The following is a 27,992-nucleotide window of genomic DNA, read 5'->3' as shown; positions in this document are numbered from 1 at the left end:
CCCCTTAGACTCAAGGCACACTGTCACTTTAGACAGCTATGTCTTTTTTAAACTCTAGGAAAGTGCCCCATTCTGGCTCAAAACCCTAATTCAGGGGGTAGATCTTTAACCATTTTATATCCCATCTTTTTTTTCCTCTTGTACAGTATCCAAACAGGTTTACACAGTCTTCCTCCTCCTCCTCTCCATTTTATCCTGTGAGGCTGTCCAGATCTGGACTGCTCTGGGGGCCGGAAGCAGAACAATCACCACTGTATGCACAGAATCAATCCCAGACCCTGTTGGAGTTCTCAGCCTCCTGAGCAGCGCCAGTGGAGAGCCCTGGGGGAAGGACTATACAAAAGCAAGCTTTTCCCTCCAGAGCTGCCTCAACCTCACCCGCCTTCATGTTTGCAGTAGCTCCTGCATTTTGCCAGCCTCGCTGTTCGTGTCCTGCCTTTACCTCAGCAGGGCAGGCTTACTTGCGAACTGTGGCTCAGCCGCTGCATCTTATCTGACCCTTGCCATGCAACCTGACCAATTATTCTGCCTCAAGGTATCTAAGCTCTGCTTGTCTTCCTGTTCTTGACTGTTGGCTTGTTCATGACCATGTCCTTGTCCTGCCCTGACACACTTCTGGTTCCTGACCCTGGCCTTCTAGGTGACTATGACTTAAACTTGCCATTAAACCTTCTTGTGGACTTTGGCCTCTCTCTTGCCTCAAGGGCTGTTGCCCTGGTCCAGTGCCTTTGTCTTGTCTCTTGCCCCCCATGTCCCAGCACTGGACCTCAAAGAGGCAGGCTAGGCAGAGACTCAGTGGCTGGCCCAAAGTTACCCAGTCAGCCTCATGGCTACATGGGGAGTAAAACCTGGAGCCCCCAGATCCCCAGTCCAACTTTATAACCACTGTGTAACACTGGCTGTCTATGCTGAAGCAAAATCTGAGCATGCATCTTGTTAAGTATCTTTCTTGAAGTCTAACTGCCTGAAAAGGGATTCCCAAATTATAATATGCATCAGAAGAAATCAAAAATAATGAAGCCAGTAATACTACCCTCACTGATTAGCTTGCCTTTTCCAAAATCTCATTTAAAATTCCGCAACACAAACGTCAGTATAATGAGACACTTAAATACTGCTTCTCTGCTTCTTTTCATGTGTCCCTTCCTTCTCCCGAAAGATTTATACACATGGTTAATGAGAAGATATGACGGAAAACCTCCATCTATTGCCAGCATGAAGCTTTTCCTCTGGATGAATCTATATTCAAATGCCAGTGATTAGCACTAATATCCATACTTTACCAACAAAAGTCAATCAGGATGCCTAATTGCTTAAATATATCTGAAATGTATTTCAGTTTTGTTGTTTTTTTTTAAATAAGAAATTAACATATCATTTACTTGAGGCCAGAATGACAATGATATATAGGTATGTGCACAGACAAAACACCAAAATAGTTTACCAAAAGCCATCTGACATGTTCACCCCATCTATTCTCTAATTAATTGCCAGTATTGTTGTTTTGGAGTCAATTAAGCTTCTGTGCTTCTTTCCCCACCTCTATCACCATCTGCAATTCTTGCTACCTAATAGTAACTATATAAAAGTAAGCGCAAAAATTGTGAACTTTTAAAATGATACATTATAATAAGGTATATGTGATATAATTTTCTGGTTAACTGAATTTAGATATTCCAGAATTGTACCCCTTTTACAAACAATCAAAGAAAAAATATTTTAAATTATTCAAACACCAGAAGAAGGCATGTGTAGGCTCAGTACAGTGTCACAAATTCCTGGGTGATGGCAGATCGTGTTTGATGTCTAAGGTTGCTTTGAAGAGTGGATAAAACGGCAATGAACTCTAATCACAAGGCTTCAAATTCTCTGTGGCACTAATGCACTGTAAATATTGATTTGCTTTTGGAGCCAAGGTGCATTTTAAATAAGTGCTTGAAATGGGAAACCTAATAACACGTTGCAGAAGTTTTTTTCCTTCTTTAAAGTCAAAGAACCAGATGAAAAAAATGAAATAAAATAAAGATGTACAGGAGCTTAAGTACCTTTGAAAACATCCTTATTGCTATTAACTTAACAGTAGTTAGATAAATGAAATATGAAAGGAAATGCACAGAGAAACAGCTTTCTGATTAGGTAAGCTATTATCTATGGTTAAAGCCACAAGAATAGTTTTTGCAAGGTAACAGAGTGGAGCTACTGACTAAAAATGATTTCTCAGCGATCCATGTTTATTATTATTATTATTATTATTATTATTATTATTATTATTATTATTATTATGTGTATGCATGCACACACCTTTCTGTATTTCAAAGACTGTTAACTATAGGCTCAAAAACTGTGTTACATTTTATCATCGTGAGTTTTGTTTCCACATCAGAACATGCAAAATATCATCACAGAACAAGCATCCCAACCCAGTGGTCACCAAAGTTCAGTTCCTAGAACTCTAGGACTGCATCCTAGAGTAATAAGAGAAATTGGCAGAAGAACTCTCAGAACCACTCTTATCTTTGAGAAAACATGGAAGATGAATGACGTGCAAGACGACTAGAGGAGTGTTCCTGTTGTTCCTATCTTCAAAAAAAGGGCAAAAAGGTAGAAGACATAAATCTCTCCAAAATTCTGGAGCATATGAAGAAGTCAGTTGGCAAACATCTTAAAAACAATGCAGTAAGTACTAAAAACCAACACAGATTTATAGAGAACAAATCTTGCCAGACTAACACAAAATCACTGTTTGTAAACTTCCTTATGGACTGTGGGAACGCTGTTATACATCATATATCTTGTCTTCAGTAAAGCTTTTGGCAAAGTGGCCCATGATGTTCAGATCAGCAAATTAACCCAAAGTGGACTTGATCGAACAGCTATTAACTGGATCCACAGCTGACTACAAAATTGAACTCAACAAGGGCTCATCAATGGTCACTTCTCACACCAGAAAGGTAATTAACTGTGTACCACAGGGCTCAGTCCTGGGACCAGTGCTCTTCAAAATTTTTATTAATGACCTGGATCAAGAGGTATAGGGAATGTTAATCAGATTTTCAGATGACACATAATTGGGTGCACTGGCTAACATCCTGGAAGACAGAAACAGCTTTCAAAATGATCTTGATAGGCTGGAGCATTGGACTAAAAGCAGCAGAATGAAACTTCCTGACAGCCACCTGTCAGGGCTACTTGAATCTGAGCAGGGGGCCCTGATGGCTTATCGAACACTTCTAGCGCGACTATTCTATGTTTCTCTGACCTACAGCCAGCCTGGCTAGTAGCCAGGCATGGCGAATTGATGTGGCCCAAATCATCTGGCAGCCACAATGCTGAAGAAAGATGCCACAGAGTGATTTGCACATTGCATCTATGAGGCACAAATCACTTTTGATTTAACTTTTGGTTAAATCATGCCATCATTAACACATAACCAGGCCTGAGGAAAACATTCTTTTCTAGAAATCAACATGTGCGCATCCTCGAAATGCAGCTGACACTGACCAGGAACCAGTCAAGTGAAAACTAGTTGGCACTTGATGGATAACAGCAGCTCAAACAAAGGGCAATTCACGCCAGTTCACCCCATCCTCCTCCTCTTCTGTGTAACAGCACCCTGTCCTCCAGACCATCTTCTTTGGTATGCAAGTGGGAAAGACCATGCCATTGCACCTTTTTACTTCTGTAACCTATTGGAAAGTATTAACTGTGTTACGTGTAACCCTCTAACAATCAATGTATAAAAGGGCCAATGGAGGACTGCTCAAAGTAAGCCATCTAGAAAGGTTTGTTGGAAGCCAGTTAGTCTCAAGAATAAATCCTTTAAAAGAAAACCTTCCCCTGTTGTGTATTTTCGGCCTATGCACACCAGGACATGGACCATTTGGCCAGCATCTATGTCCCCTAAAAGGACAAGGTTGTAGTTTTCTCAAGGGAGCTTAGTGGCCATCAGCTGCATTCCTGCTTGGATGAGCAGAGCCTTGCCACAGCTGGTATCCTCTCACCTGAGAGTGAGTCACTGGCCCAAAGTCACCTAAGGAGCTTCATGGCCGAGTGGGGACTCAAACCCAGAACTCCTGGGTCCCTTCAACAGCACTCCCTCCATCACACTACCCTGGCTCTCTTCCCCTAAAACTTCAGCCATAACTGTGCCAATCAAATGAGTTAAATTCCATGCAAAAGCAAGTTTCCTAGGTAACCAAGCTTAAGAATCAAGCCTTGAAAGGAAGAGCATTGACAACCTGGGGCATTCTATTTGAGTATTAAACAACAGGATATTAAACAAATATAAATGACTGAGAACCTCAGGGATGTAAATTCTGAAAATTCTACACTATAGCAATCCATGCTTTAATAATTCATGTTTTTGGGGCATGGTAAAAAATTCTGGCCCACAAAACTGGTAATAATGGTTAGCGGACAAGTTCTATCAAAGTTTCAAGTTTTGAAGCTTTGCTGTCGATGCACAGTCCAAATGTTAAAAAAAGGCCTATACACCAACAGAATTATTCCTTCTTGCAGCATGCATTGGTGCAGGATCTATTCTACAAGGCTTGTTTCACATACTTCAGTATGAAAAAATCTATACAGCAGATTGTTCATAAGACAGAAAGATGGAGATCTTTTGTATGGGTAAAGCAGTCACTGTAACTCATTTGGGAAGGCAATGGATTTACCAGCACAGGTCTGAAACAGAACGATTTTTAGTTTACATCAGAATTCAGAAACCTTCCTGAAGTTATGGCTGCCCCAGTCCATTCTACTGATTTTTCCATCAATATATTCAGGTCAAGTTTGTGCTTCAGATGTTTTAACAATAGCTCTCATCAGAGCAGGGCTGGAGAAACCTTGATACCATTTGACTACAATTCCCATAATCCATAGCCACTGGGTGGGGCTGATAGGAGCTGCAGTCCAATATATCTGGAGATCCACAGTGCTGCATTAAGAGAACGTCTATAAATATCAGCAGTACCTACTACAATAGTCTTCGGTAAAGTAAAAGTGTATACCTGGAGCCCTTGAACACACATGTGCAAGGTACACAAGTCTCCTTCTCAGCACATATATGTGGCCCAGAATAAACACCACAAAATCAGCCCACAGCTGGGCCATAAGCTATGTCCAAATGAAAAAGCTATGTCCATCTTTTCCCAGAGGTGAAAAAGGATCTGTGCCAGTCAAGGCTTCTTTGGGGAGGAACGTTCAATGAAAGTGGGGCTATCACAGAAAATCCTCTTTACTGGACTTCTGCTCCCCAGCTACGCTCAGAAAGTCTACAGATGAAGGCTCCTGAAACTTACTATCCAAGTATCACCACTTTTAGTGCTAGGGCCAGATTTTGACTGCAGTGAAATCCAACATCATGCTAGTGGGAAATGGGAGCATCTGCCTCTCCCTCCCCCTGCAGCCCTCTGCATGACCCAACAGCTGCTGCAGAGGATGTCCCAGTGCTCCAGAGATGATTTTGAAGAGGCAGAACAGACTGGGAGGGTTAAGGAGAAACACCTCCCTCCTGGTTCCACAGATGGAAATACTTCCATCAGCAGAATGACACTGGTGAATCCAATCCATAAAACTAATGATTTAATGACCCTATTGTGCTCAGTGTTGGGCTGTATTTATGAAGGATTGCTCCTACACTTAATGGGAAGGGATATAAAAATTCACTGGCATTACCACAAAAACCTTCTGTTTTGCATGTAGGAGGATCTAGGTTTGATCCTTGAGATTTCTAGATTAAAGAGGAACTATGAAAAGACCTTTAGAGAGACGAGTCCTGTCATTAAACTAGGCAAGATTAAGACTAAAATGGACCTATGGTCTGAACCAGTGCACCAATTCAGGTGTTACTCACGAGAATAGGTTAAGCATGTACAAAGGGCGGCCTTTGTGAGATGGAGGACCATTTCCAAACTGAAGGCCAAATTAAATTTTGGAGAGGAGGGTTACTCAAGCCACTTTGGGTTCCTCACAGGCAAAAAGCCAGGATGCTAAGAGTAAAAGGCAGTTCCTACAGTATTAATCATAAAGCATGTACTTCTACAGCCAAATATTTTTTTTAAACAACTAGGTAAAATATTTCCCACTTTCCTTAAAGCTGTTATAAAGCTTGAAAATCAAAGAGAACATTCATTTTTATTTTCCTCCCTCAAAACTTGTAAAGCTGATGCAAAACAATTAACCCATAAGGCAAATGTGCTTCAGATAAGATGCAGAAACACAGTTGTTTGAAGAATTTTCTGAAGAGGATTCACACTCAGTTTCCCATCTTTCTAAAATTTAAGCACAGCAAGCAGGGAGAAAAGGCATTATCTACTAGTAACATACAACACAATTTAAGCACAGAAGCCAAACATTAGGAATCTGATGACAATTTTAAGCTACCACTTGCTTTCTAAACTGTTTCTTGTTTTCAAAATGAAAATGTTTCAGAAACCTCACATTTCAGACACCAAAGGCAGGACTGACCCTATTCCCATTCCGAGGAATGTGAGTGAAATGGGATTATGTTATTTCACAAACAGTGAGGACAGTCGTACCTGAATCTCTGTAAAATAGGGCAAACAGAACAAGTCAAATCTTGACTGTAATTTTTATCTCAAGACTAATTTACACAAATTGATGCAGAGAATAGGTGGACTGAAATGGATTCGGCATATTGTTTCCCTCCATTCCCCTGTTTTTCCTTTCCCCAAAAACAGAAGAATCGCCTTGTTATCCCAAATCAAGATCCATCAATCATTCTGTTTCCAAGAGTGGCCATTCTGGAAGCTCACAAGTGAAGAATGAAGAAAAATGTAAGACAATGCCTTATGCAGGGTCCATCCGGAGTGAAATGAAATTCCAGACAATTCCAACAGGTTAAAAAGCACTGGTCCCAGTATATATAGAGCCCTGAGATATCCCACTGTTTCAATCCTGCCACTGAAAGAATTTACAGAGAAAACAGAACTATGATAAACAACTCACAGTTTACAACCCAAACCAAAAACAAACAAACAAACTTGGATTGATGGGTTGTTACAAGACAGGGTGAATTTGATTTAAATTGAGTAAAATTGATTTAAATCACCAGTCAGTAAAACTAGATTTAAACCATGGTTTTCTACATAATTTGCGTCCATGTCTGCCTTACCTGTAGGTAGAGTAACTTCATTAAAATATTCCCGATTATTCTTTCCTCCAGGGAAAGAATAATATGATAAACCTTGTGCTATAAATAAAAAGAACCAAAGAGTTGTGGAGCATTCTGCTCAAATGGGTTCATTTTTACAGCTTGCTTCTCCCTCCTAATGCTTAGCTTCTTGTACAGATCTATTTTGCTCCCAACAATCTTCTATTCATTTTTTTTTTTTCCTTTTTTTTTTTTTTTTTTTGAAACTTAGCACTTAAGAGGTAAGATTCGCAAAGCAACAATGGGATTAAGGTCTCTTTCTCAACTCTGTATGTTCATTTTATGACATTTTTGCTGTGAAGAAGAGGCATGCAATCTCTGCAGACACAAATTCACAGTTCTGAGAACTGTAAAACCAAGCATCTGTGATAATACCTTTTAGATAGAAAAACTGCCCAATAATTTAACAGAAACTGTGGAAGAGCATGTCAATGTGATTTGATTAATAGAATTGATTTACCAAAAAAATTAAGCATTGCTTGAATATACTGAGTCATGCTACATAATTAAAAACAAATCATTTTTTCATGATGAATAACCTTTGGGCTATGATGTATCTTAAACAGGAAAGTATCTTTAGATAGATTTTTCCTATCTGATATTTTTTTGGTAAAACATTAAGTTTCCCCTCCCCCCCCCCGGTTACGGGACGACATGATAACTCATATTTCAATGGTAACACACAACAATAATCCACCATCTTGTGATATTAGCCATCATTTTGGTCATGGTGAAAGCCATGGTGATGGACAAAGCGGTTAAAGAATTTCGGATTTGGAGACCCACATTCAGATTCCTTCTCAGAACGTGACCCCAGGACAATAATCTTTCTAAACCATCAAAGGGCTGCTGTGAGAATAAAATTAGATGGAAGCCTTATGGGATCCTTAATAACATGCATTTATTAGAAATAAATTAAAAATATGAAAGCATCAATAGCTTTGCTTATTACTTATAAATGTTTCTGCAAGGGGTAAAGGGCTCCAACTCTTTACAGAAGATCTAATATAGAATAAGAAGTATGGCCTCAAACTACCAAAACAAGCAAGCAAAAAGACCTGATACTTCTGCTGACAGCCACTTCTATTCAATAAATCAAAACTGACATTTATTAGATGGGTAATAAAGGAATGTTTGCCTTGCTTGTCTAAATTATTCTGCTCATAGTAAACATGGCAGAATTACAGTTTTGGACTTGCAATAACCCAAGGTCCTGAACTACAGTGACATTTATAGCAAATTTGCAGTCAAACACCCAGAAGTGTCCATAATCAGAGACAGGATTAGCTAAATAATGGTTGCCCTTTTGCATGCTTTTAATAGACTATCTCTGAAATGTCTGGTTTGATTAAGATTCATTTAATTGTATCAAAGAACCAGGTACTTGCTTATTTTAATTCCCTATTTCATATGGGCCCAATTTGAAGATGCTTGTGAAACATGAGCTTAACATCCAGAACAATTAATGTTTCAGTCTCAAATACAACACACACACACACACACACACACGGAGAGAAAGACAAAAACTTACTCACTTTGCTTGAGAGAATTTAAGACTGTGGCATCCAGCACAGTGCTCATGGGCTCCCTGTGTATCCTGATTGTTAATTCTTTAAAAAATTAAAAATATAACTGGATTTAGCCTGCTATAAAGTAAGGTGCTATTCCCCAGCACAATTCTTATTCAGATGCATAGTAGTGCTTTTGTGTCTGTGAGCTCAGAGCCCCTTTCTGCTTAATACTTAGACTCCTGGACCAGTTACTTTTCTTTGAGTCTCCCCAGTTTGGTAATTCTGTTTTTGATGCAGTTCATTTTAATGCACGAGTATGCTTGGGTTTGTGTGTGTGTTTGTTTTAACATTCCCCTCACTAACTGAACCCTCAAAATCAGAACAGTCACTGGTGGGTAAGACAACTTCCCAGGGATGGGGACAGAGCTCCACCCAATGAAGCATCAGGTTAGCAGTCTGGAAGTTCTCCTGGATCCAGCTTTGCTTAAACAACAGTTACACCCAAAGCCTTTGGTCAGCTTGGGCAAGAACTTTAAATTCTTTAGATTAGTTTTTCAACAGCTCAATGAAATTGCTCTGGAACCTGAACAGCCAATTGTGACATGGCAAAGAGCCACTCTTTAAAGAAAAGGATCAGAAATCCACTGGATAAATGAAAGTGCATTACATGTGCATTGGGTTCCAGCTTTTCTGTGCAGAGCTGAAAATATTTCTATTAAATGTATATTTCAATATTTTATAGTTTTAAGAGGCAATACAACCTAATATAACACAAATTCTGATTTATATTTTAAAATCTGGGGCTGTATTCTCCTTGTAAGTCAGTATCCTGAAAAGTGCCTAATGTGGCAGATTAAATGAGGAAAAAGTCTATCGGGACTTTACTTCCCTCCTTCATAAGTGTGGCCTCTTCAACTAAGTAACCATCTGACAGAATGTCACTAATTCTTAATTAAATAAAGCCAAAAGAAAAGGTGTTTGCTAATGCCACACAGGCAAGAGCTGGTGTCTGTTTAACTTCTGATATCTGTTTCAAATATATTCCTCTAGTACAGATGAAGAGCATAATCCTAAAGGACTGCAGCTGGACAGACTTGGGCTCCAAGATCAGAAGGGGAGAGAGTCTGAGCCAATCTCAGATTCCCCTTTCTGAAGGTTTAGATGCACTTAGAGCCTCTGGTGAGGGAATCTAGCATATCCTGTGAGGGCCCTGGATCTTTGCAATCTGTGATCAAGAGAAACCATAACTTGGTGGCAGAGCATTGCAGAAGCTCTGAGGTGGACCTCTCCAGTTAAATGGAGGTTCAGGTGGTAGGTGATGGGGAAAGTGTCAGAGCAGACAACGCTGGGCTAGGCAAACAAACGGACTTGCTGGCTAGAAGGCAGCCTCCTGCGCAACAGCTGTGATCCTGCTACCACACATCTACATCATTTTTCTACTCAGAGAGGCCAACAGCGGAACCATTATTATTTATTAGGGGCTGGCATGTACTCATAAACAAGCGTGCATCTTCTCCTCCCCTGACCACCCTCTTTTTCGTTCTTGAGGACGGCTGGCTACAGACAATTTTTCATGTCATAAAGGCGGACACTCCCAATTAGTACTCAAGTGAATAATTCAAGGAAAAATAAATATGACACGTTTGGGCTTTCACAGTACTTGAGGATTGTCTGTGAGCAAATTGGGATCTTCTGAGCCTTATGCACACTTAAGACTGATTGTTTGTATGTCCACTGAAAATAATAATGGTCTAGAGACAATTTAATGAGAGATTGAAGAAAGCATTCAGTACTAAAACCAGCAGCAACTTGTACTGATTGCAAACAGTATGCTGTGCTTTACTCAAACATTCTTCAAGTGGTTAACTTGATGCACTTAAAGCTGGGTTCCTACTTCAAATATTTGTCTTTTCATCTCCAAATTATTCATTTTCCTGGAATATTTGTTGAATTGTTTTTAAACACTACTGTATCTGATGAGTCAACTGCAGAGGACACTAAAAATAGCATTGTCATCAGTTACTTTAAAAGAAAGCAAAGGTTTTGTTCTTCCAGTAGCCATAACCAGTGCATGTATATGCACCCATTTAAGTGTTTCCATCACTGCAAGTTGCACAGAAGCGTCAAGGGACAGAGTAAGGGGCATTATCACTCCTAGTTTCTATCAATGATCCACCTGGAAAGGCTTCCACCACTGCATTCTTATGGCCAAATAAAAAAAATACTTGGCGGTTCCACCATTCAGCTCAGTAGAGAGGAGTTAAGGGGGCCCTACTTCCAGCTGGACCACAGAGAAAGAATGACTGGCTACTCTATGACCGCTCCTTCCGTATTTACAGTAAACACTCTAACAATCTTCACTCCACTGTATTCTTTCCTGAGAATTCGTCCTAATTAACTTAGAAAAAGAGTTATGGTTGTTCTTGTCACTTTTTAAAAGAATATAGTAAAATGCATAAACTGTAAAGGCTTATAATTAACAACTTCTAATAGTACACAGCTATACATATGGTTTAACATTATCCTGAGCCATGTTATTCCAAAAGGAAATACACAGAATCTGCATAATCTATCTGAGTTGTTGTAGCTGTTGTCATTTCTCTTTCCTATGTTAATTAGTGTGTGTGTGCATTATTGTTGCTTTTTGAGTAACAACATGAAACAACAATATAATTTCCAAGGGCATTTAAAATCACATAAACCTAAGCATTTGAGATCCAATGCATATGCACACCATCCTCAGGGTATCATTAATAACATCTGTCAAATATATTCTAATTCAATATATTCTATCAAAACTTGGATAGACACGACTGCTTATAATATTGCTTTGCTGATGAGGATCTTTGGACCGTGCCCTCCTTGATGGGCGGTTGCATGGAATATAATTGATAGGAAAAGAACAAGTTCTTGTTCACCTGAGTAATTCAAACTATTTTTATTAACTTTATTTCATCCAGCCCAATAGGTAAAGCTCTCTGGGTGCTGTGCAACAGAAATAACATGTTAATGGCTACGTCAGGAATATTAGAAGTTCCCCTATACAGAGTCAGATCATTGGCCCTCTGGGCCCACTGTTGTTGACTATCACCTGGTTCACACTGCACAAACCCCCATCATGGGTTAATTTACATGTGCAGGTTATTGCATCGAACCAGAACAACCACTATTATATAATGTTCCACAACTGCCTGGCTTGCCATGGCTTGGAATGTTCTGCAAATCTAGTCAGCAGAGCTGTCTGAAATAACCCTTGAACAAGCCATGGTTTATTTGAAGGTTATTTAACCCTAAAATACTCACTGCCACCTGTGCTTACATGATACAAGCTATGGCAAAATAGTGCTTGCAGACACCCAGTATCACACAGATGACCCTGTGTGTTAATTAACCCATTTTGGACTATCATGTGATGGAAACCAGTCTATTGACTGGAAACAACTCTGCACAGTTACAGCTAGGGCTTTTTCCTGCCCTAACTGGAGATGCCAGGGAGTGAAATTGGGACTTTCTGAGTGCCCAACCCCTAGCTAAAGCATCTTGCAAAAAGCTACTTCTCATTCTTATTATGATTATGATTATGTGAATTTCAAAAACAAACACAAAACCTAAAGAAGTGAAAATTATTGTAAGTTTTCTTACACAAGATTGAGTGAATCTTTTACAGTGAACACATATATACTATGTACCCCTATACATTTTATGTATAGCAAGATAGGGTACTATTCTTTCACATAAGTATTCATAGACTTCAACAAAGTCCAGATATTTGTGTTTTTGTCCATTTATAAATTACATCTAAAAACAACCTGTTTAAAATCAAGTTTCCTCAAAAGCATCTGCCCCTGTTAAGCATTGAATCCAAACTGAAACATCCCCTCCTTCCCTCTTTCCAAAAAGATTTTGACTCCACCCTCAAAGTGGCTCCTGCTGCTTGAAGGCAAGATGGTGGGAAAGTCAGACACTTAATTGGTCTGCTCACTTCACCCATTATTTCTCCACAAGGTCAAGGAATTGCTCCATCTCCTCACCACTCAGCCCTGAAATGTCCAAGGTGGGCTGGTTCTCATGCTTTGTCTGAAGATCTCCACTAGGTAACCTTGGAACTGCAAAGTCACCTGCCCTTCTCTCCCCTTTCACCTCCTCCTTGAAATGGGATGAATCTATCCGAGCAGCCTGCAAAATGTGAGAAGCTGGCGTACCTCTCAAGTTCTTTCTAAATTCTTTAGAGGATGCTCCATCAACTTCTGGAGTCCTGATGTGACTGTGAAAGAAGCCATGCCACATGTAACAGGTTATTTCTTCTGAACATATCAGTAGGGAACTAAGTTCAATTCAGAATAATTCCTGTAGCCAAGACTGATGGCTCAATGAGTAAATGTGCTAGAACAGAAAAGCTAACGCTAATTTAAAAAAAATCCATTTTCTTAGAGCAAAGACTAAGCCTATCACAGCATAAATTGAAGCACTGCATGCATTTAGCCCATTTTAAAATATATGTATGTAAAAGTTAATACAATTCAAGCAATTATTAATTTCAATTTTACTTGGAACATTGCATGCAATGATACCCATTTTGAAATACATGTATTCAAATCTTAGCCTTTTTTAAGCAATTAAGAGTCCAGTTGCATCTTCTATAAGTTAAACAGAATGGATTTTCTTGAAAGAGCTTGAGTTTTCATAGGTGATTACCTGCTTCATCAGATGCTAGAGTGAAACTCAATTATTGTCTAATTACCTGAAATCTTGTAACTATTTTACAAGCTAGTGTAGTGTTTGAAGAAATATTTCCTATGTGTGTAAGCTACAATTTATTTAATTAAGCTACAATTTATTTAATAAATGGCAATACCAATGAAATGGATACTGTCTAGAAATGTTACACATTTCCTCCTTTTAACATAGTGGGATTACTTTAGCCTGACCCCATTCGAATGCCATTGCTTCTACTTTACAACTAGCATTTCCACAGTGCTAATTTTCTACATTACATTCCCGTATTCTCTCTGTCCAAGCTCCAAATCTGCTTCAAATTTGGCTGCATAAAATCTACCTCCAAAAGTAATAATTCTGTAGTGCTAAAGGAAGGGAAAAGCTAATTCCCTGCTAAAAAATGTAAAATCCAGACCCCAGCATATTGCAATAGTACTTTGTCATATACAGAAGACAGTAAATCTTACATTTTCACTTCCAGAAAGCTAAATCGTGCAAGCTGACAGTTAAAGCTGTTTAATGCACTACATATATCAAGCTCAATAGCAAAGAGTTTAATAGTAAACCTGACCCACATTAAAAAAACCCATGTTCTGCCTGTACTCATCAGAATTAGAGATAAGTGAGCTCCCCCAGGCTTAATTTGGATCAGCAATCACAAAGAATACTCAAATTCTTTCCCCTTCTGAGGGTTCAAAACTTGCTGGAGCTGCTGCGAGTCCAAAACTCCTAATGACCTCCAGACTGCAACTGCATTACCATGAGAAAGAAAAGAGAGGCTAAATCATAAGTTATGCTTTAGGATATGTATTGAGATGTAGATTTCTTTATCTACTGTCTACATCTTGTGAAATATACTGTAACCAAACAGAGAAGCAAAGCAAGATGCATTCTTAAGAGTAAGAGCCCAGCTACTAATTACACTATTTACCTAGTGTCTCTGATCATTGATCTTTCTAAAGGAACCATGTGTGGCCCCAGTTCTGATAGGGATACCCACATAGTGGCATGGAGGGTCAAACATTTTCCCCACCACTACTTCACCACCAAAATTCCCTCTTCCAAAGAAGGTGATGAACACGTCTATTTCTTCCAGGGAAGACTTTTCCAGGAGAAAAACAGAGGGTGGAAAGCTTAATCCTTCCTTCCTAGGGTATAGTGGTCCTGATTTAAATAGCAATCACTTGCATTTAAATTAAAGTAAACAAAAAGCTACAGGATTACTGTAATGAGTAGTTTGAATCTGAGTTGCTGGCCAGGCTTTTCTTGTAATCCAAGACAGGCCTAGCTTGGATGACACAACCATGAGAGTCATGGTAGATGGTTGTGTTGTTTGAACCTAGTGAAGGCAGGGTGGATTCCCCCCCCCCATCAAAATTGTAAATTTTAAGCAAATGTAAGAGTGAAACAGTTAAAACAAAATCCAGCTAGCGAACACTACCATATTAAACCTTTTTCAGTGATACGTAACAGAAAGCAATTCCAGTTTCAAAAACAAGGGGCACAGCCAACTTTATGCATGTGTATGTATATTGTTTAACTGCTATACTGCCCAATAGCCAAAGCTCACCGGGCAATTGCAGTGAGCTCACTCCTTTTCTTGGTTTCCGGGCCAACCCACCTAACCTACCTCATGAGGTTGCTGGGAGGATGAAATATAAGCCATACTGGGATTCTTGCAAGAAAAAGAGATGGGATGCAAAGGAAATGTTTGCACATGCCCCGAGGAATGAGGGAGAGATTCTGGCATCTCTCTCCACTGCCACAGGGGATCATCAGTAAAGAAGGCTAGAAGAGCAACCAAATAAACTGGTGGGTTGCTTAAAAGGCACACCAGGGGCATGGTGGTGCTACAGCCACTTTCGGATAAGCCCTAGAAGTCTCCAACCTTTGTATTATGTGCCAAGGGTAGAAGAAGGGCATCTCTCATAAAATTAGATTGCAGTTCTGGCTAATATAAACTGTGCCCCTGAAATTAATAACACCTTCTGAAATGAGCATGGAGCAGTGATGCCCTTTTGTCATTCTAATTCCAGGCAAGATATTTTGGATGGAGGAGGCTCTTCAGATGGCCATGCGCAAGCAGCCCTCCTGCATTTGGGGACCCTGGACTTTTGTCCCAGAGCTCTGTCCTAGAGACACATTAGCACCAAGTCATGCAGCTGCTTTGACATAATCCCAGCAATTTCAATGCACTGCGCCTTGCAGAGTAAGTAATATAGGTGGCTGGAATATTTTATTGCTTCTGTGCAAGTCCTTTATGCTGTGACTCACATTGTGTGTCTGACCAAAAGACCTGAAACAGCTTAATACAAACTAGAGCCCATAGAATTTTATCTTTCGGAACATTTTTTGAATTTATGTATTCAGCACAAGTAGCACCACTACCACTAAGTTTGTTTGTCTTTAACTTTTGTATACCATCCACTACGAAATGGTCTCAGGACTGTCTTACAATAAAACAGAATGGAGCACAGCATCCAAGTTAATCACTGATGCCCTGTTTTGTCCCCTAGGGCAGGATCAGGCCATGCAAGGATCAGCGGCAGGTGCAGTCAAAGCAGTTGCTGGGTGTGGCTGGAGTAAGTACAGAAGTACAGATCTTGGCAACTCATTCCACTCACTTAAAATTAACTCTTGGAACAGTAAGGGAGACTGTCTGGATGTGGAGATTCTGCCACCAAGAAAGATGCGTGGAAGCTGTTTTCACCTTGTAGCCTTAAGTGACAAGACCTCCCTTAACATGCATGCAGATGACAAATCCATGCTTTAAAAACAGCTATTATATATACATATATCCTGCCTTTCTTCCATATGGAAGGCAAGGTAGTACAAAATACAAAGGTTCCTAGGAGGTTTCTCACTCAGGCGCTGACCACACTTGTCTAGCTTGCTGCGTTATATACCTTCAAACTATCCCCCCGGGATCTAGTCTAGGCCTGCATTAATCCATCGGCATATCAGACCTGATACAAATAGTGAGCAAGTAGTTTCCTGAGACAGGCTTCTTTTCCCCCAGCTGGGGAAACTCATCAGTTAGAAGAGTTTCTCCAGCTGGGAAAAGAGCTAGAAAGAAAATTCAAAACAGGACTGGAAAGCAATTTCTCACTTTAAAGGGAAATGAAAAATAAATACACTCTGGACAGATAAACAAAAAGATCCTTATCAAAAGCTGCAAGGGAAGGAAGAATTTTTATCTGCCAGGCTTTGTTGCTGACAAAATTATTCACAATATAGCCTAGCAGAAAATTCGCATAGGCAGCTAGGAGGGTAGAAAAGAGCCTGAATTTATTTTAAATGTGGAAAGGGGGATTTCTGGAGAGAAGGAAAAGACATATGCCCCACTGAATTAAAGGCTAAATTTTTGGGCCCAGTTGCTGGCATGGATTTACGCCACTGGTTGCAAGCTTTTCCTGCCTGCTTCTTTGGGAAGGTGGGTGTCACTTTTCATAGAAGGTTTACACAGAAAGCTTCCTGGAGAGCTCAGGGAACAGAAGCAGCTGTGCTCCAAGCCCTAGTCTGTTATCTGCTTCCAGTCTCCCATGATCAGACCGCACACCAGAGGCTGTCTCCACACGTGAGGACTCCCAGCCCACCTCCTCAAGCTTCTCAGGAGGATGCCATCTGTTTGTGCATTGGAAGAGAACAACAAGAGCTGCCTGCTGTGGGTGGTCCCTTTCCCAACTTGGTCGACACTTCAGGCAAACATCTTGGTGCACAGAGGCTGCTGGGAATGAGGCTCTTCACATGCCACTGCTGATGGCTTCAAAAAGCACACTTTCCGTGATGTATAAAGGGGCTAGCCCTCAACTCATGCCCAGATGCAACAATCATGCTATAGGCGGGGAGCTGAAAACCGTAGGAATTTCAGTCCGGAAGCCTGACATTGAGGACTGGTGAGCTTTGTTTTGTAAAGACACCAACACGCATCCCCACAAAAGCCCACTCTGGAAAATGGAGATGCATGTGTGGTGTCAAGTAGGGGTTGAGAAGCTTTTTATTAAATTGTTTTTCTCTCAAGGATGCATTCTCTATGGGACACCTGCTGGTGATGGACAGGTCTGAAGTCATCAGTGGGTACAGCTAGAACCCAAAGGGGATGGGGCATCAGCCAGTTGTAGGACAAGGAAGAGATTGTTCTTTTCAGAGGTCTGAACATCAGCATCTTCAGAGGATTACTAAAATCAGGTCGCCAGCTGCAGGTTGTCCATCCCTGTTCTGGCAGTCAGAGTACCAGGCTTGAGAAACCTGGGGTCAAATATCCAGTCATCCACGAAGTTCACTGGGTGACCCCTGCCCACAACCAACCCACTGAAGGGGGAAGGAACCAAACCTTGCAATCCACCCTCAGTTCCTTGAATCAAAATGTAACATACTCCATTCCTTATTTAAAAATTTTCCACCTGCGGGAAGCTCTTGATGTGGAGGTGTGTTTGAATTATAATATCTCATGTCCATTGCTTGCTTGTGCTCTTTAATCAAAACTGCTGGCTTCCCTAATCAAAATGCTGCTACAGAAAGTGACAAAGTAGATCATGATCGGGCCAGCTTAGAATCTGCCCAGCCAGACACAAAGAATTGAACAGGGCATTAACATTGAGATATGCAAATGTATGTTATTTAAAAACTGAAAAATGAGACGAGGCAAGTTAAGATGAGATGAATCCGGTGAATTTTGGTGAAGCCAGAACAGACCTGTCAGGTCTGATGGAGCATAGCTGGAGCACTGTGAGCCTAAGGATCGAACAGCAACAAACGTTGCACCAGCTCTGAAGTTCACAATTTTTCAGACCTGCTCCCTGTTGGATACCTCCAAAAGCCCAAATTCTGCAGAAGAATGTAGAGATTGTGACACCAAGACTCATGGAACCAGATGATTTTCCAAGTATCTGGTCTGAATATCAAAAGCATAGGAGACATAATTCTCAATGCATGAACTGTTGCTAAGCACAACTTAATTATATATGAGACAAACAATCATTCCAAGATGGCAATACAGAGCCCATTAGAATATTGTAAACAATTTACGGTAAGGTCAACAGATTGTAGGTATGACATAGTATAATCAGTGTAACATTTATGGATAAGCATATGAAAATTACTTATCCATGTAGTCCTTAAACAGTGAAAAAACATCAACGGTAAAACATGACCCTTCCAGGTGCTCTCAAAAATTATTACTGGCTTCTCAGCTTGTTAGCAAAAGAAGCAGGTGGTCTCTAAATAGTCTATTAAATCAAGTGACCACTTCTAGTTGGCAAATATACTTTAATCTTGTTATTCCTCAACCCAGATATACAATTAAGCAGCTGTGGAAATATTTAGAGGAGAATCCTCAATGAATTTTCAGCTGGCAAGGTTACCAGCTATTTAGAACAGTGGTAGCACTACACAAGATTACACCTGCCTCCCTATGTTTCTTTTTAGGCATTTCAGTCTGCTGAAGGTATTGGCTTGATGATGTCTCCAACCCCAATTTGGTTCAAAGAATCAGAAAGAACAGAGAAATTCCTTTTCTATTACTTCTCCTAAGTTCTGGCAGTTCTTGGAGGTACATCCAGGTTAGAGTATAAGCATTTCTGGTAGTGAATGAAGACTTTACCAATAAAATCAGCAGCTATCTACTGACTAGATTAATGAAAGAAATATTTTAGTTTCACATATATCTTAATTTTCAGATGATACATGTGTACCTTGCCTTCAGCATGTGATATGCTCTTAATATACCATGAGCTCTCTTCTGCATATTCAGACCTATGGCTTCCTTAGAAATCATCCACTGAACTCAGTGGGATTTAAGTCACCCTTGAGTACCTTAAATCCTAGTGACTTTAATGGATCTCATCTATGGTTGCCTAAGTGTGGCTATCCAAGCCTCTGTGTTTCTCAATTGTCATCCCCCACCCTGTGCTTCAGTGTCATAGCAGGACTTAATTTGGTTCAACCAGTGCATACCTCTGAAAAGCTACACAACTACACAACGATGGTGAGGAGCTTATGTACAGTATTCAAATGCAGTCCTCTGAAACAAACAAGTCAGTCTGCAAGCAGTGCAGCCGGGGCTGAACTGTCACTGCCTGACATCCTGTCTTATCTGCCAAATTGCTCATTAGGTTTGGCAATTTTCACCTGCGCCTCCAGTTTATATATTTCAGCAGGGAATACACATCAGTTTGCTTCAACCCATCTCCTACTGTAAACTCCCTAGCTCTTCTCCAAAGCATACAGACTTCCATTTACCCAAAATAAAAATGTGTTCTGTTTTGCAGAATACTGGCAATTTTTTTAAAGAACTCTACCTCGAACAAAGAACTAGTGAAGAGAAAATTTAGTTTACTTTTTTAAAAGAAACAAAATAAGAATCCTTCAAAAATGGAAAGGTTACATGGAGGAGGAAAAAAAAAGGAAAGCCAGAAAGCTCTCATAGCACATAAAGTAGGATAAGGCTTGTGCAGTCTCAAAACAGAACAGCACAAAGAATTTGTTGTCCTGTATTATTCTTACTTAGTTGCGAAGATCCAATCTAAGCCAACCCTTCATGCACAGAGCGCATGATTACTGCAGAGAAAGCATGTCTATATGCCTTGTGTGTAGGGAGAATGGCAGTCCCGATGAATATTACTTTCTCAGCTGGAGCTGATCTAGCTAATCTTTTCCTTTCTAGAGAAGGTGGTACAATTTATACACAAACAGAAAAGGGGGCAACATGGCAACCTGAACAAAGGAAGATGAAAATCTCAGCAGATCATTCAGCCTTAGCTTAATATGCTTAGACAGCGCATTGGAACACAGGCTGCTTGTTACACCCCTGCCCCCCCCCCCAAAAACGCATGTGAACAGCAGAGTAAAATGTAGGCTTTGCCACATGAGCTGCATTGTCAAAAGGTGCAGTCCATTCGGTGCTGGGAAAAACAAGTTCAAGGAAAAAATAATAAAAGGACAAAGCATTAAAGGAGGGAGAGAGAAATATCTACAACAGCTACCAAACAATTTCAGATGGAATACTGTTTTTCATTTGGTAGAAGTAAAATATTCACCACCAACCCTACAATTAGCTGGAAAATTACAATAATTACAGCAATTTTGCATCCAATCTCCAATCTAATTAATAGATATATGATCTTGTCAACATGTAATAATCAGGATCTGCAACTACCACAAAACTGGATGGGTTTTATGAGCTGAATGGAAGTTGAACGGTAAGAAGGTAATTATTTGAAATCCTGAGAATACCATTTGTATGCCATGCTTCACTTCACAAGTTAAAAAGAAAATACAATAGGGACATTATTTCTATTTTCAAAGTATATTTAAATCAGGTATTTGAAATCAGTTTGCTTTAATGTCAAGTAACATTGCTAGTATGGCTTCAATTACCCACAGGGTGCAGCATCCCAAAGAACAAAAACTATCTGACAAAGAAAGCAGAGAAATTCTTTTAAGTGGTACACAGAACATCGCTTTTGATTTTCTAGATATCTGTGCCAAAATATTTCACAATTTTTTCTCTGGGCAGAGATGCCTTGCAAAAACGCTGCCTAAGTTAGCATCTTTAATTGGTTTTCTCAGCACATTATGTTTTCAGACAAAGTAGGCCAGCTACCTGATGAAGGCGTACAAAATAGCTGGCAGAGCAGAAAGCTTAAACAGAAAAGGTACCACAAAATGGTCTCCAGTCTGACCCACTGCTGCAAGGCAAAACCAGGCACCTACAATTTGATGAAAGAACCATCTATGTTATCTATACTACGATGCCCCACAATCAGTGAGAGGGCTTACTTGTTGAGATTCTAGAAGCAGCCATTTGGTCAATACTGCAAACAGAATAATGGACTAAATGGATCTCTGGCCTGAACCACCAGGCAGGTCTTGGCTTTATTTATAATGCTACTTTTAGCCTTTAAGACCTTAAATGGTTTTTGCCCAAATTATTTAAACCAACTTTCATCCACAGAAGCTTTTCTGTCTTGTCACATTCCTGGGGACCACAAACAATCTGCTCCACCAAGACAGACTCCAGCTACCCTGAAAAGAAAACTCTGTAGCCTTTCCTAATCTGACGCGTTCCATATTTTCAGGACTTTAATCAGCCTCCAGATATCCCCCATTAGGATTCTGTCAAATGAAAATAGTGTAGGCAAATACTAGTGAGGCCCTGCACTGCAGAGAAGGGTTACCCATTTTTTTAAACTCCAAGAGAAATTATGGACTTTGCTTCAAACATATTTGCAGGGAAAAATAAACAGAGCCAGTAATAAGGGATACCAAAAATGGCAGCCTCTGTCCATTTCTTGCCTTCACGTTAAAGTCTCCTGAAATACAGGTGTTTTGAGCTTCATTATCCCTGTTTACAAAGGATGTAGGCATGATATTAGCACTTGGAGTAAGTTTTCTTACACGCAATGAAAAGAGAAGTATGAAAATAGCTATAAATATTACAAAACAAACATGCACCTGCCACTGAAAATGACATCCTCCTGTTTATTGTAATATGCAGTGTTTATTGCAATTTGGTCTTATTTTCACCCCAGTTTTGGCAGGTTTACATGTTGATGATAGAATGATATGGAAGACAATTCCCTGCTCTTTATTTTTATGGAAGAGTGAAAAAGGAAAGCTGTATAAGGTAGCTCACTACATCTTTGGTGGATGTATAACTAGTAAAAAACAAAAGAAGTGTTCGTGGCTTTCACTTAAAAGGGCAACTTAATGCTTGTACTGCTTAAAAACAATTATAAATGTTTTTAATCTCTATCTGACAGGTCAAAACTGTCACTGCTGAGATAACAGCCTGAGAAAATGTGCTGTAAGATTTTCATGCCTGGCTACTTTCAAAAGGGGACACAACACACAGCCACACTCATATTTATGAAGCAGATCATAAACACTGTATTAAAACTAAAAGACAGAAGCTTATTTACTTGCCCGCCTCAAACATCAACCCCATTTCTGAACTTTAATCAGCTTTTGATAAAGACACATAATGAATCGTATTCCCAGTAGCATGAAAGGGTAACCAAAGTTGGCATCCTTGTAAATGAAGATGAAATGTGCAGAGGTACAGGGAGATTTTACTTACTTGTGCGAAGGACTGAAGGCGTGACCTCAATTTCACTTGTTGCTTGGTAAGGCTGGAAGGCAGAAGCCGCATTAGTGCCCAGCTCACTGCCAAAGATCTCGGGGCTCTGGGTGCCGGTGGAACTGGCGCTGGTGCCATCTCCTCCATGGTGTGGGTCTTGCTCATCAAATACAGCTACGAGCTGTGAAAAACAAATAGACCTGTGGTGAGAACACAAACCTGTAGCATCAGAAAAACAGCTACATAAGACCCCATAGCTGCTTCTTACTGGTTCACACAACAATACAAGAATTTGGAACAAGGGACAGGAGCATAGAGAGCTCTCTCATATCAAACCTTCAACTCTCCCAGGTTTCAGGTGGGATTACTTCCTAGTACACCTTAGAAAAGCACTGAACCTGGGACTCTTACCACTGATTTACAGCCCCTCCCTAAAAACTAATTCTGATCATGCTAGTATGTTTATATTCAGTTAAGTATACTTGCTAGTATGTTTATATTCAGTGCCCCTACCCTCAGCCAAAACAAACAAACAAAATCACACTGAGTAATTCAAATTGCACGATCTAACATGGATTCCAAAGTACAGTCTTTAGTACTTATTGTCCACACAAGAACTCCCAACCAGAATCCAGCACAGATTTCCATAGTCTAACAGAAAATATGAATGAGGAGCAGCACAAGCCACCATTTAAGTACATAAGAAATGCTGCCTGCCTCTCATTTTCTAATTAGTTCAAATACTTAATTAATTATGTTATTCTCACTGCAGCCCAGCAAGGTAGGGATATGATATTACTCCATTTGCAAACAGAAGACAGGCATGAAGAGGCTAAAGATGTCTTGCCAAAGATGAAACAGGAAGCTTTTTCAAAGCAAATAATTGGTCCCATTTTTCCAATTGCCAGGCAATGAGTATGACAGCTGAAATAGCCGTGCATTTAAGGAGGCAAAATACAGAAATGAAAAACCTACAAATTTTCAAGCCATGTTTTTTGCTTCCTTCCTTCGTTTTGTTTTTGTTCTTAAGACACTTCTGTCCAAATTTGGGGAGCAGCTGAAACCCAGGCAATTCTTATATTTAGAACAAAGTAAAATTATAATACAATTCTGAATATTATTACTCAGAAGCAAGTCCCACTGTGTTTAACTGGAAATGTTTTAGGTAAGTGTGGACAGGATTGCATTCTTGTTTTACTGTTTATGTTTATATACTGTCTTTTTTTCCATCTTTCAAGGAACCTCAGAAGGATTCTGTGATCCACTGCCTCACCATTCTATCTCTGCAATTACTCTGCAAGGTAGGCTAGACTGAGTGGCCCAAAGCCACCCTTCATGGCCAAGTGTGGACTAGAGATCAGATATTCCAAGGACCAATCCAATGCACTAAGTAGTATAAAATGGTACTAGTGTACCTTGGTATTATGCATAAACATATGTGAGCTTAGAGACAAGCGGGTAGCATTGTAGTGGCCCACCTGTGGATGATTCAGCTCAGCCTGGTCAACTACCACCTGGTGAACAGTGGTGTTGGAAAGGCAATGGAGAGAATGATAGCTAATCCTTCTCAGCTGGAAGGCTGACTTGATCCTGACACCATCCCACACAACAGGGGAGTAGGAGGAAGGCTCTGAGGAAGAAGGTGCTTCAGGGGTGTCTCCTTGGGTCTGGATTCAGAGAGTGATGCCCAGTCAGGTTTCCCTGCCAGGACCAAGGGCAGCCATCCATAGATGCTGCTCCCCTGTTTATAAACTTCTGAACAGACAAAAACGGGAAACTTTAGGTAACATTACAGGGACAGTCAAAAAGGCTATCCAACTGCATATTTATCTAAATTATATCCCACTTCATCCCAATAAATATACCACTGAAAATTAGTTCCTCTCAAGTTTGTTTCTTTGATTAGAAGCATTAGCTGTGTTTGCATAAAAATAGCAAACCAGAATTGCTCACCATTCTGGCTTATAGGTAATGAGCAAGTGCGCTGGTGTATGGTGCCCAGTCACTTCACTGGGCACCGCGAGGAACTTACCAGCCACAGAAAGCTTATTGTTGTGTCCAGACCTGGACACCTAAGTTTGCTTCTCCTCCATCAAGCCTCATTGGGCGGCACCTTGGTCGTATCACTGCCAATTCATGGATAGTTCAACCCAGGAATTGGAGTGGGGCATGAAAGAGAGCAAAGCTGGTGCCTATCATGCAAGCTGTTTGGGTTTCTTCTTTCTGTTTTTCCATAGATTGGAAGGTAAGCTAAAGAGCACCAAGTCTGAGAGCAAGCAAATGGGAGCAAGGAGGATTTGGACCAGTTACATGCTTTGTATACTACATTAACCCATGATGTGGGTTGTTGATTCCCCAAATGTGCCAATGCAGCCATGCTAATAAACCATGCTTTGTTAAACGTGGACAGACAGAAAAATTGCCTGTGTTTGGTTTTCAATTGGGAATTCTGAGTCGTCTAAAGCGTAAGTGGTGGTTGCATGTAAACCAAAATTATGGATTGTTCATGGGTTATTTTACCAGGCTACATAGTGGCAGTTAAGAGTGGTCAAAAGTCCCAATTGCTCTACATGATGGTACTACTGCATCAAAAGGGCATTTGGGATACTGGGAGGAAATGGGTGAAGGAGGAAGAAAACCAACAACCCAGGAATTGAGAAAACAAACCATGATTTGTTTGGTTGTCATCCTGACAAACCCTGACTATGGCAATACATAATGGGCTAAGCTAAATAACCATGGGCTAGCATTAAATGTGAATTCCATTCTATCCTTTAAGTGGCTGAGAGCGCTGAGCTTTGCTCCAGGCTGAACAAAACATCCATATCAACCACAGAATTTTTGCAATCCAATCTTCACCACCACCCTGTTCAAAAAGACTGTTGACTGAAATGGAAATACCATAATCACTTCATACACCTGAAGATATCCTGTACCACTCAACAGCGTACAATCAAATGCAATATCAACATCATTCCATTCTTTCAATCATACATCTATGAACTTTTCAGCAGGGTGAACTTATCGTATCGGTAGCTTTTTGAAACATGCATTTGCGGTTTTGGAATGAGTAAAATATTTAATATTGGAGGTGCCCCCCTCCCAATATCTAGTTTTTCATTTCATCTCTCAAGAAAATAAAGAGAAAATAGTTCCCTCCCCCAGTTGAGTCCTGATCTTCATACCACTACAACAGAGGGATTATCTTCTTTCAGCAGCAGTTTTCAGACGTACCTGTAACAAGCAGGTGACAGTACTCATACACAATGGAATGAAGCCATCCCACAATGTGACAAGTACTATCAAATATCCTGTAGCAGTATTTTAATATAGCCCAAACACTGTGTGTCTCCAATATCACTTCATTAGCTAACTCTCAAGAGAGATTTTCCTGTCTTTGTATGCCATCAGGCTTCTTACATTTAGGCACAATGAACGGCAGCAATAAAAAAGCAAATTCTTGTAAGCATAGCTTAATTGATGGATTCCTGTAACTGCAGTTTAATTGTATCATGATACAAAAGCTGTGTGTTACTGCATAATAAGAGTGGGGAAAATGAAGAAGCTATATAGTTGTGTATTCCTAAAATCCGTAAAAAAAAGTTATTAGAAAGGGATGTTAACTCCTCAATTCAGCAGTTTGGGCTAAGCCTGCTCTTGCACATTTGAAACATCTGTTTGTTCCTAGCCTGCCTGGTCTGAGTCCATGCAGGGATAGTCTCCTGGTGGTTCAGCACCATGCCCCACTATAAATTAATTAACCCAATTCATGCAAACCACAGTCCATACTATCAAGAGCAAGCAGGGGCAAATCAGACTCCCAGTGAGCAGAGAGCTCAGAAGGACTTTCACCATCAATTTAAGCCATGAGTTATTGGGAAAGACTACATATACACAAAGTATCATCAGTCAAACTGGTAAATTCTTCTAATACAGTCCTATGTCTACTCATACAGAAGCCTATTAAAGAGTTTACTCCTCATTTCTATGGAATTACAGCCTTAGCTGACCTGGGAACACAACCAGATCTGCTTTTGAGTAAATATATACTCAGTTGCACTGTAAAGGCATTTAAGGAAATGATCTTAGTTTTGCTTACATTAAAAAGTATGTGTTACTCTTTTATGTGGGCACATGTGTAGCTTCTGGCCTAGTGTTCAGGTACAGAAAGTTATATCCTTCCCATTGTGTGAAAAAGATTTCCTTCGTGCTGAGTACCATCAGATGTTGCTACCTAAGGATATTCCTTTTCTTATTAGTGTGTTTGAAGAAAAATATTCCCCTTTAATATGAGTTAGTACAGAGCATCCTTCCCTTGGTCACGGACAATCGCAAGTCAGCACTGCACAAGTAATGCCATGAACATAACCTCAATTTTCAGCCTGTGTACTTGGTTACATTGCTTGCTCTATACTTCATTTTAAAGATATATACCAGGGCTATCAAATTGTATGGTTGTTCAACATCTGTAACAACCGTCATAAAGCATGAAATGACAAACTGGGACAGAAAGATGGAGAATGGTGATCTAGGTGTACCACAATTCCAGTACTATACTTTATACTAAAAGTACTTCATGTCTTCATTGTCCTTACAACAGCTGGGCATGGTACCACAGTACTAATCTACAACAGCTGGGGCAAAGGGCCCCCATACAATGTACTAGACCCCAATAATCCTGTTGACACCCAGACCACTGGTTTTTGTTTTTTTAACAAGCAGAAGCACTTTTCAGGCAAAGAGCTCAAAGAGTTTCAAGACTGGATAGAGAGTTTGGAGGGAGGAATCAAAGCAAGAAGCTTTACAAAAGCATACGGTTGTCCCACTGTGTCAGGTTGCTGTGGGTTGCCATCTCACATGATCCCAAGCTACAGGAGACCTGGACCACCTCACATGACCCTCCAACAAGCCATTGGCTAAGCTGATCCTTATCTAACCTTGAAACAATCCCTGCCACTTTACATGACACAACAACTCACAGCAAGGCAGGTACCCATAGGCACTATGCAAAAATTGTGCCCATGGGCAGCTGGCATAATGTAACAGCCACCAACATAAAATTAACCCATGGCCAGCTGTCATGATAGCAGGAGCTGAACCACTCTCTTTATAACTTTCCAACACCATGGAATCTGATTGTGAATGAGACAGAGGGATCAGACTCTGCAGAAATGCCAAGTGAATGGACCTAAAGAAAAGCCAGGTAGCCACTGAGAAACAGTTTCAAATTCTGTGATACAGTTGAACACTTGATGTTAGGGGATATGGGGAGCCTAATACTGTTAATCCAAGGGATACGGCTTCAGGTTAAGAGGGCAGGCCAGCTGAGAAGCATCGGGCCCTCCAAGCAACTGGCCCTTAAACAGGATGATCCACCTTGAAAGCCTAATTGTTCCTTCCAGTGTGGAAAGGGGGAAGAGGTATTCAATTTGGAATCAACTACTTATCATTAAAGCCCCATTTCCCTAATGGCCAGAACTCTAACTTGCTTGTTTCTTTTATGCTTGTTCAG

At 40.3% G+C, this 27,992-nt stretch overlaps 1 protein-coding gene across 5 annotated transcripts in view; it reads right to left on the bottom strand.

Annotated features, from left to right (window-relative positions):
• PARD3 (par-3 family cell polarity regulator) overlaps window positions 1-27,992 on the bottom strand; it is a 592,893-nt gene that overhangs the window by 356,160 nt on the left and 208,741 nt on the right. For all 5 annotated transcript variants that reach the window (XM_044425071.1, XM_044425073.1, XM_044425074.1 and 2 more), the window contains exon 3: window positions 22,481-22,661. In XM_044425071.1, coding sequence (XP_044281006.1) covers window positions 22,481-22,661 — 181 coding nt within the window. The remainder of the gene's footprint in view (window positions 1-22,480; window positions 22,662-27,992) is intronic.

The sequence above is a fragment of the Varanus komodoensis genome, unplaced genomic scaffold (assembly GCF_004798865.1).
Source record: "Varanus komodoensis strain SLA01 unplaced genomic scaffold, ASM479886v1 scaffold15, whole genome shotgun sequence".
Classification (NCBI taxonomy): domain Eukaryota; kingdom Metazoa; phylum Chordata; class Lepidosauria; order Squamata; family Varanidae; genus Varanus; species Varanus komodoensis.
Note: the sequence above shows the minus strand (reverse complement) of the source record. Positions and strands in the feature narration are given on the sequence as shown.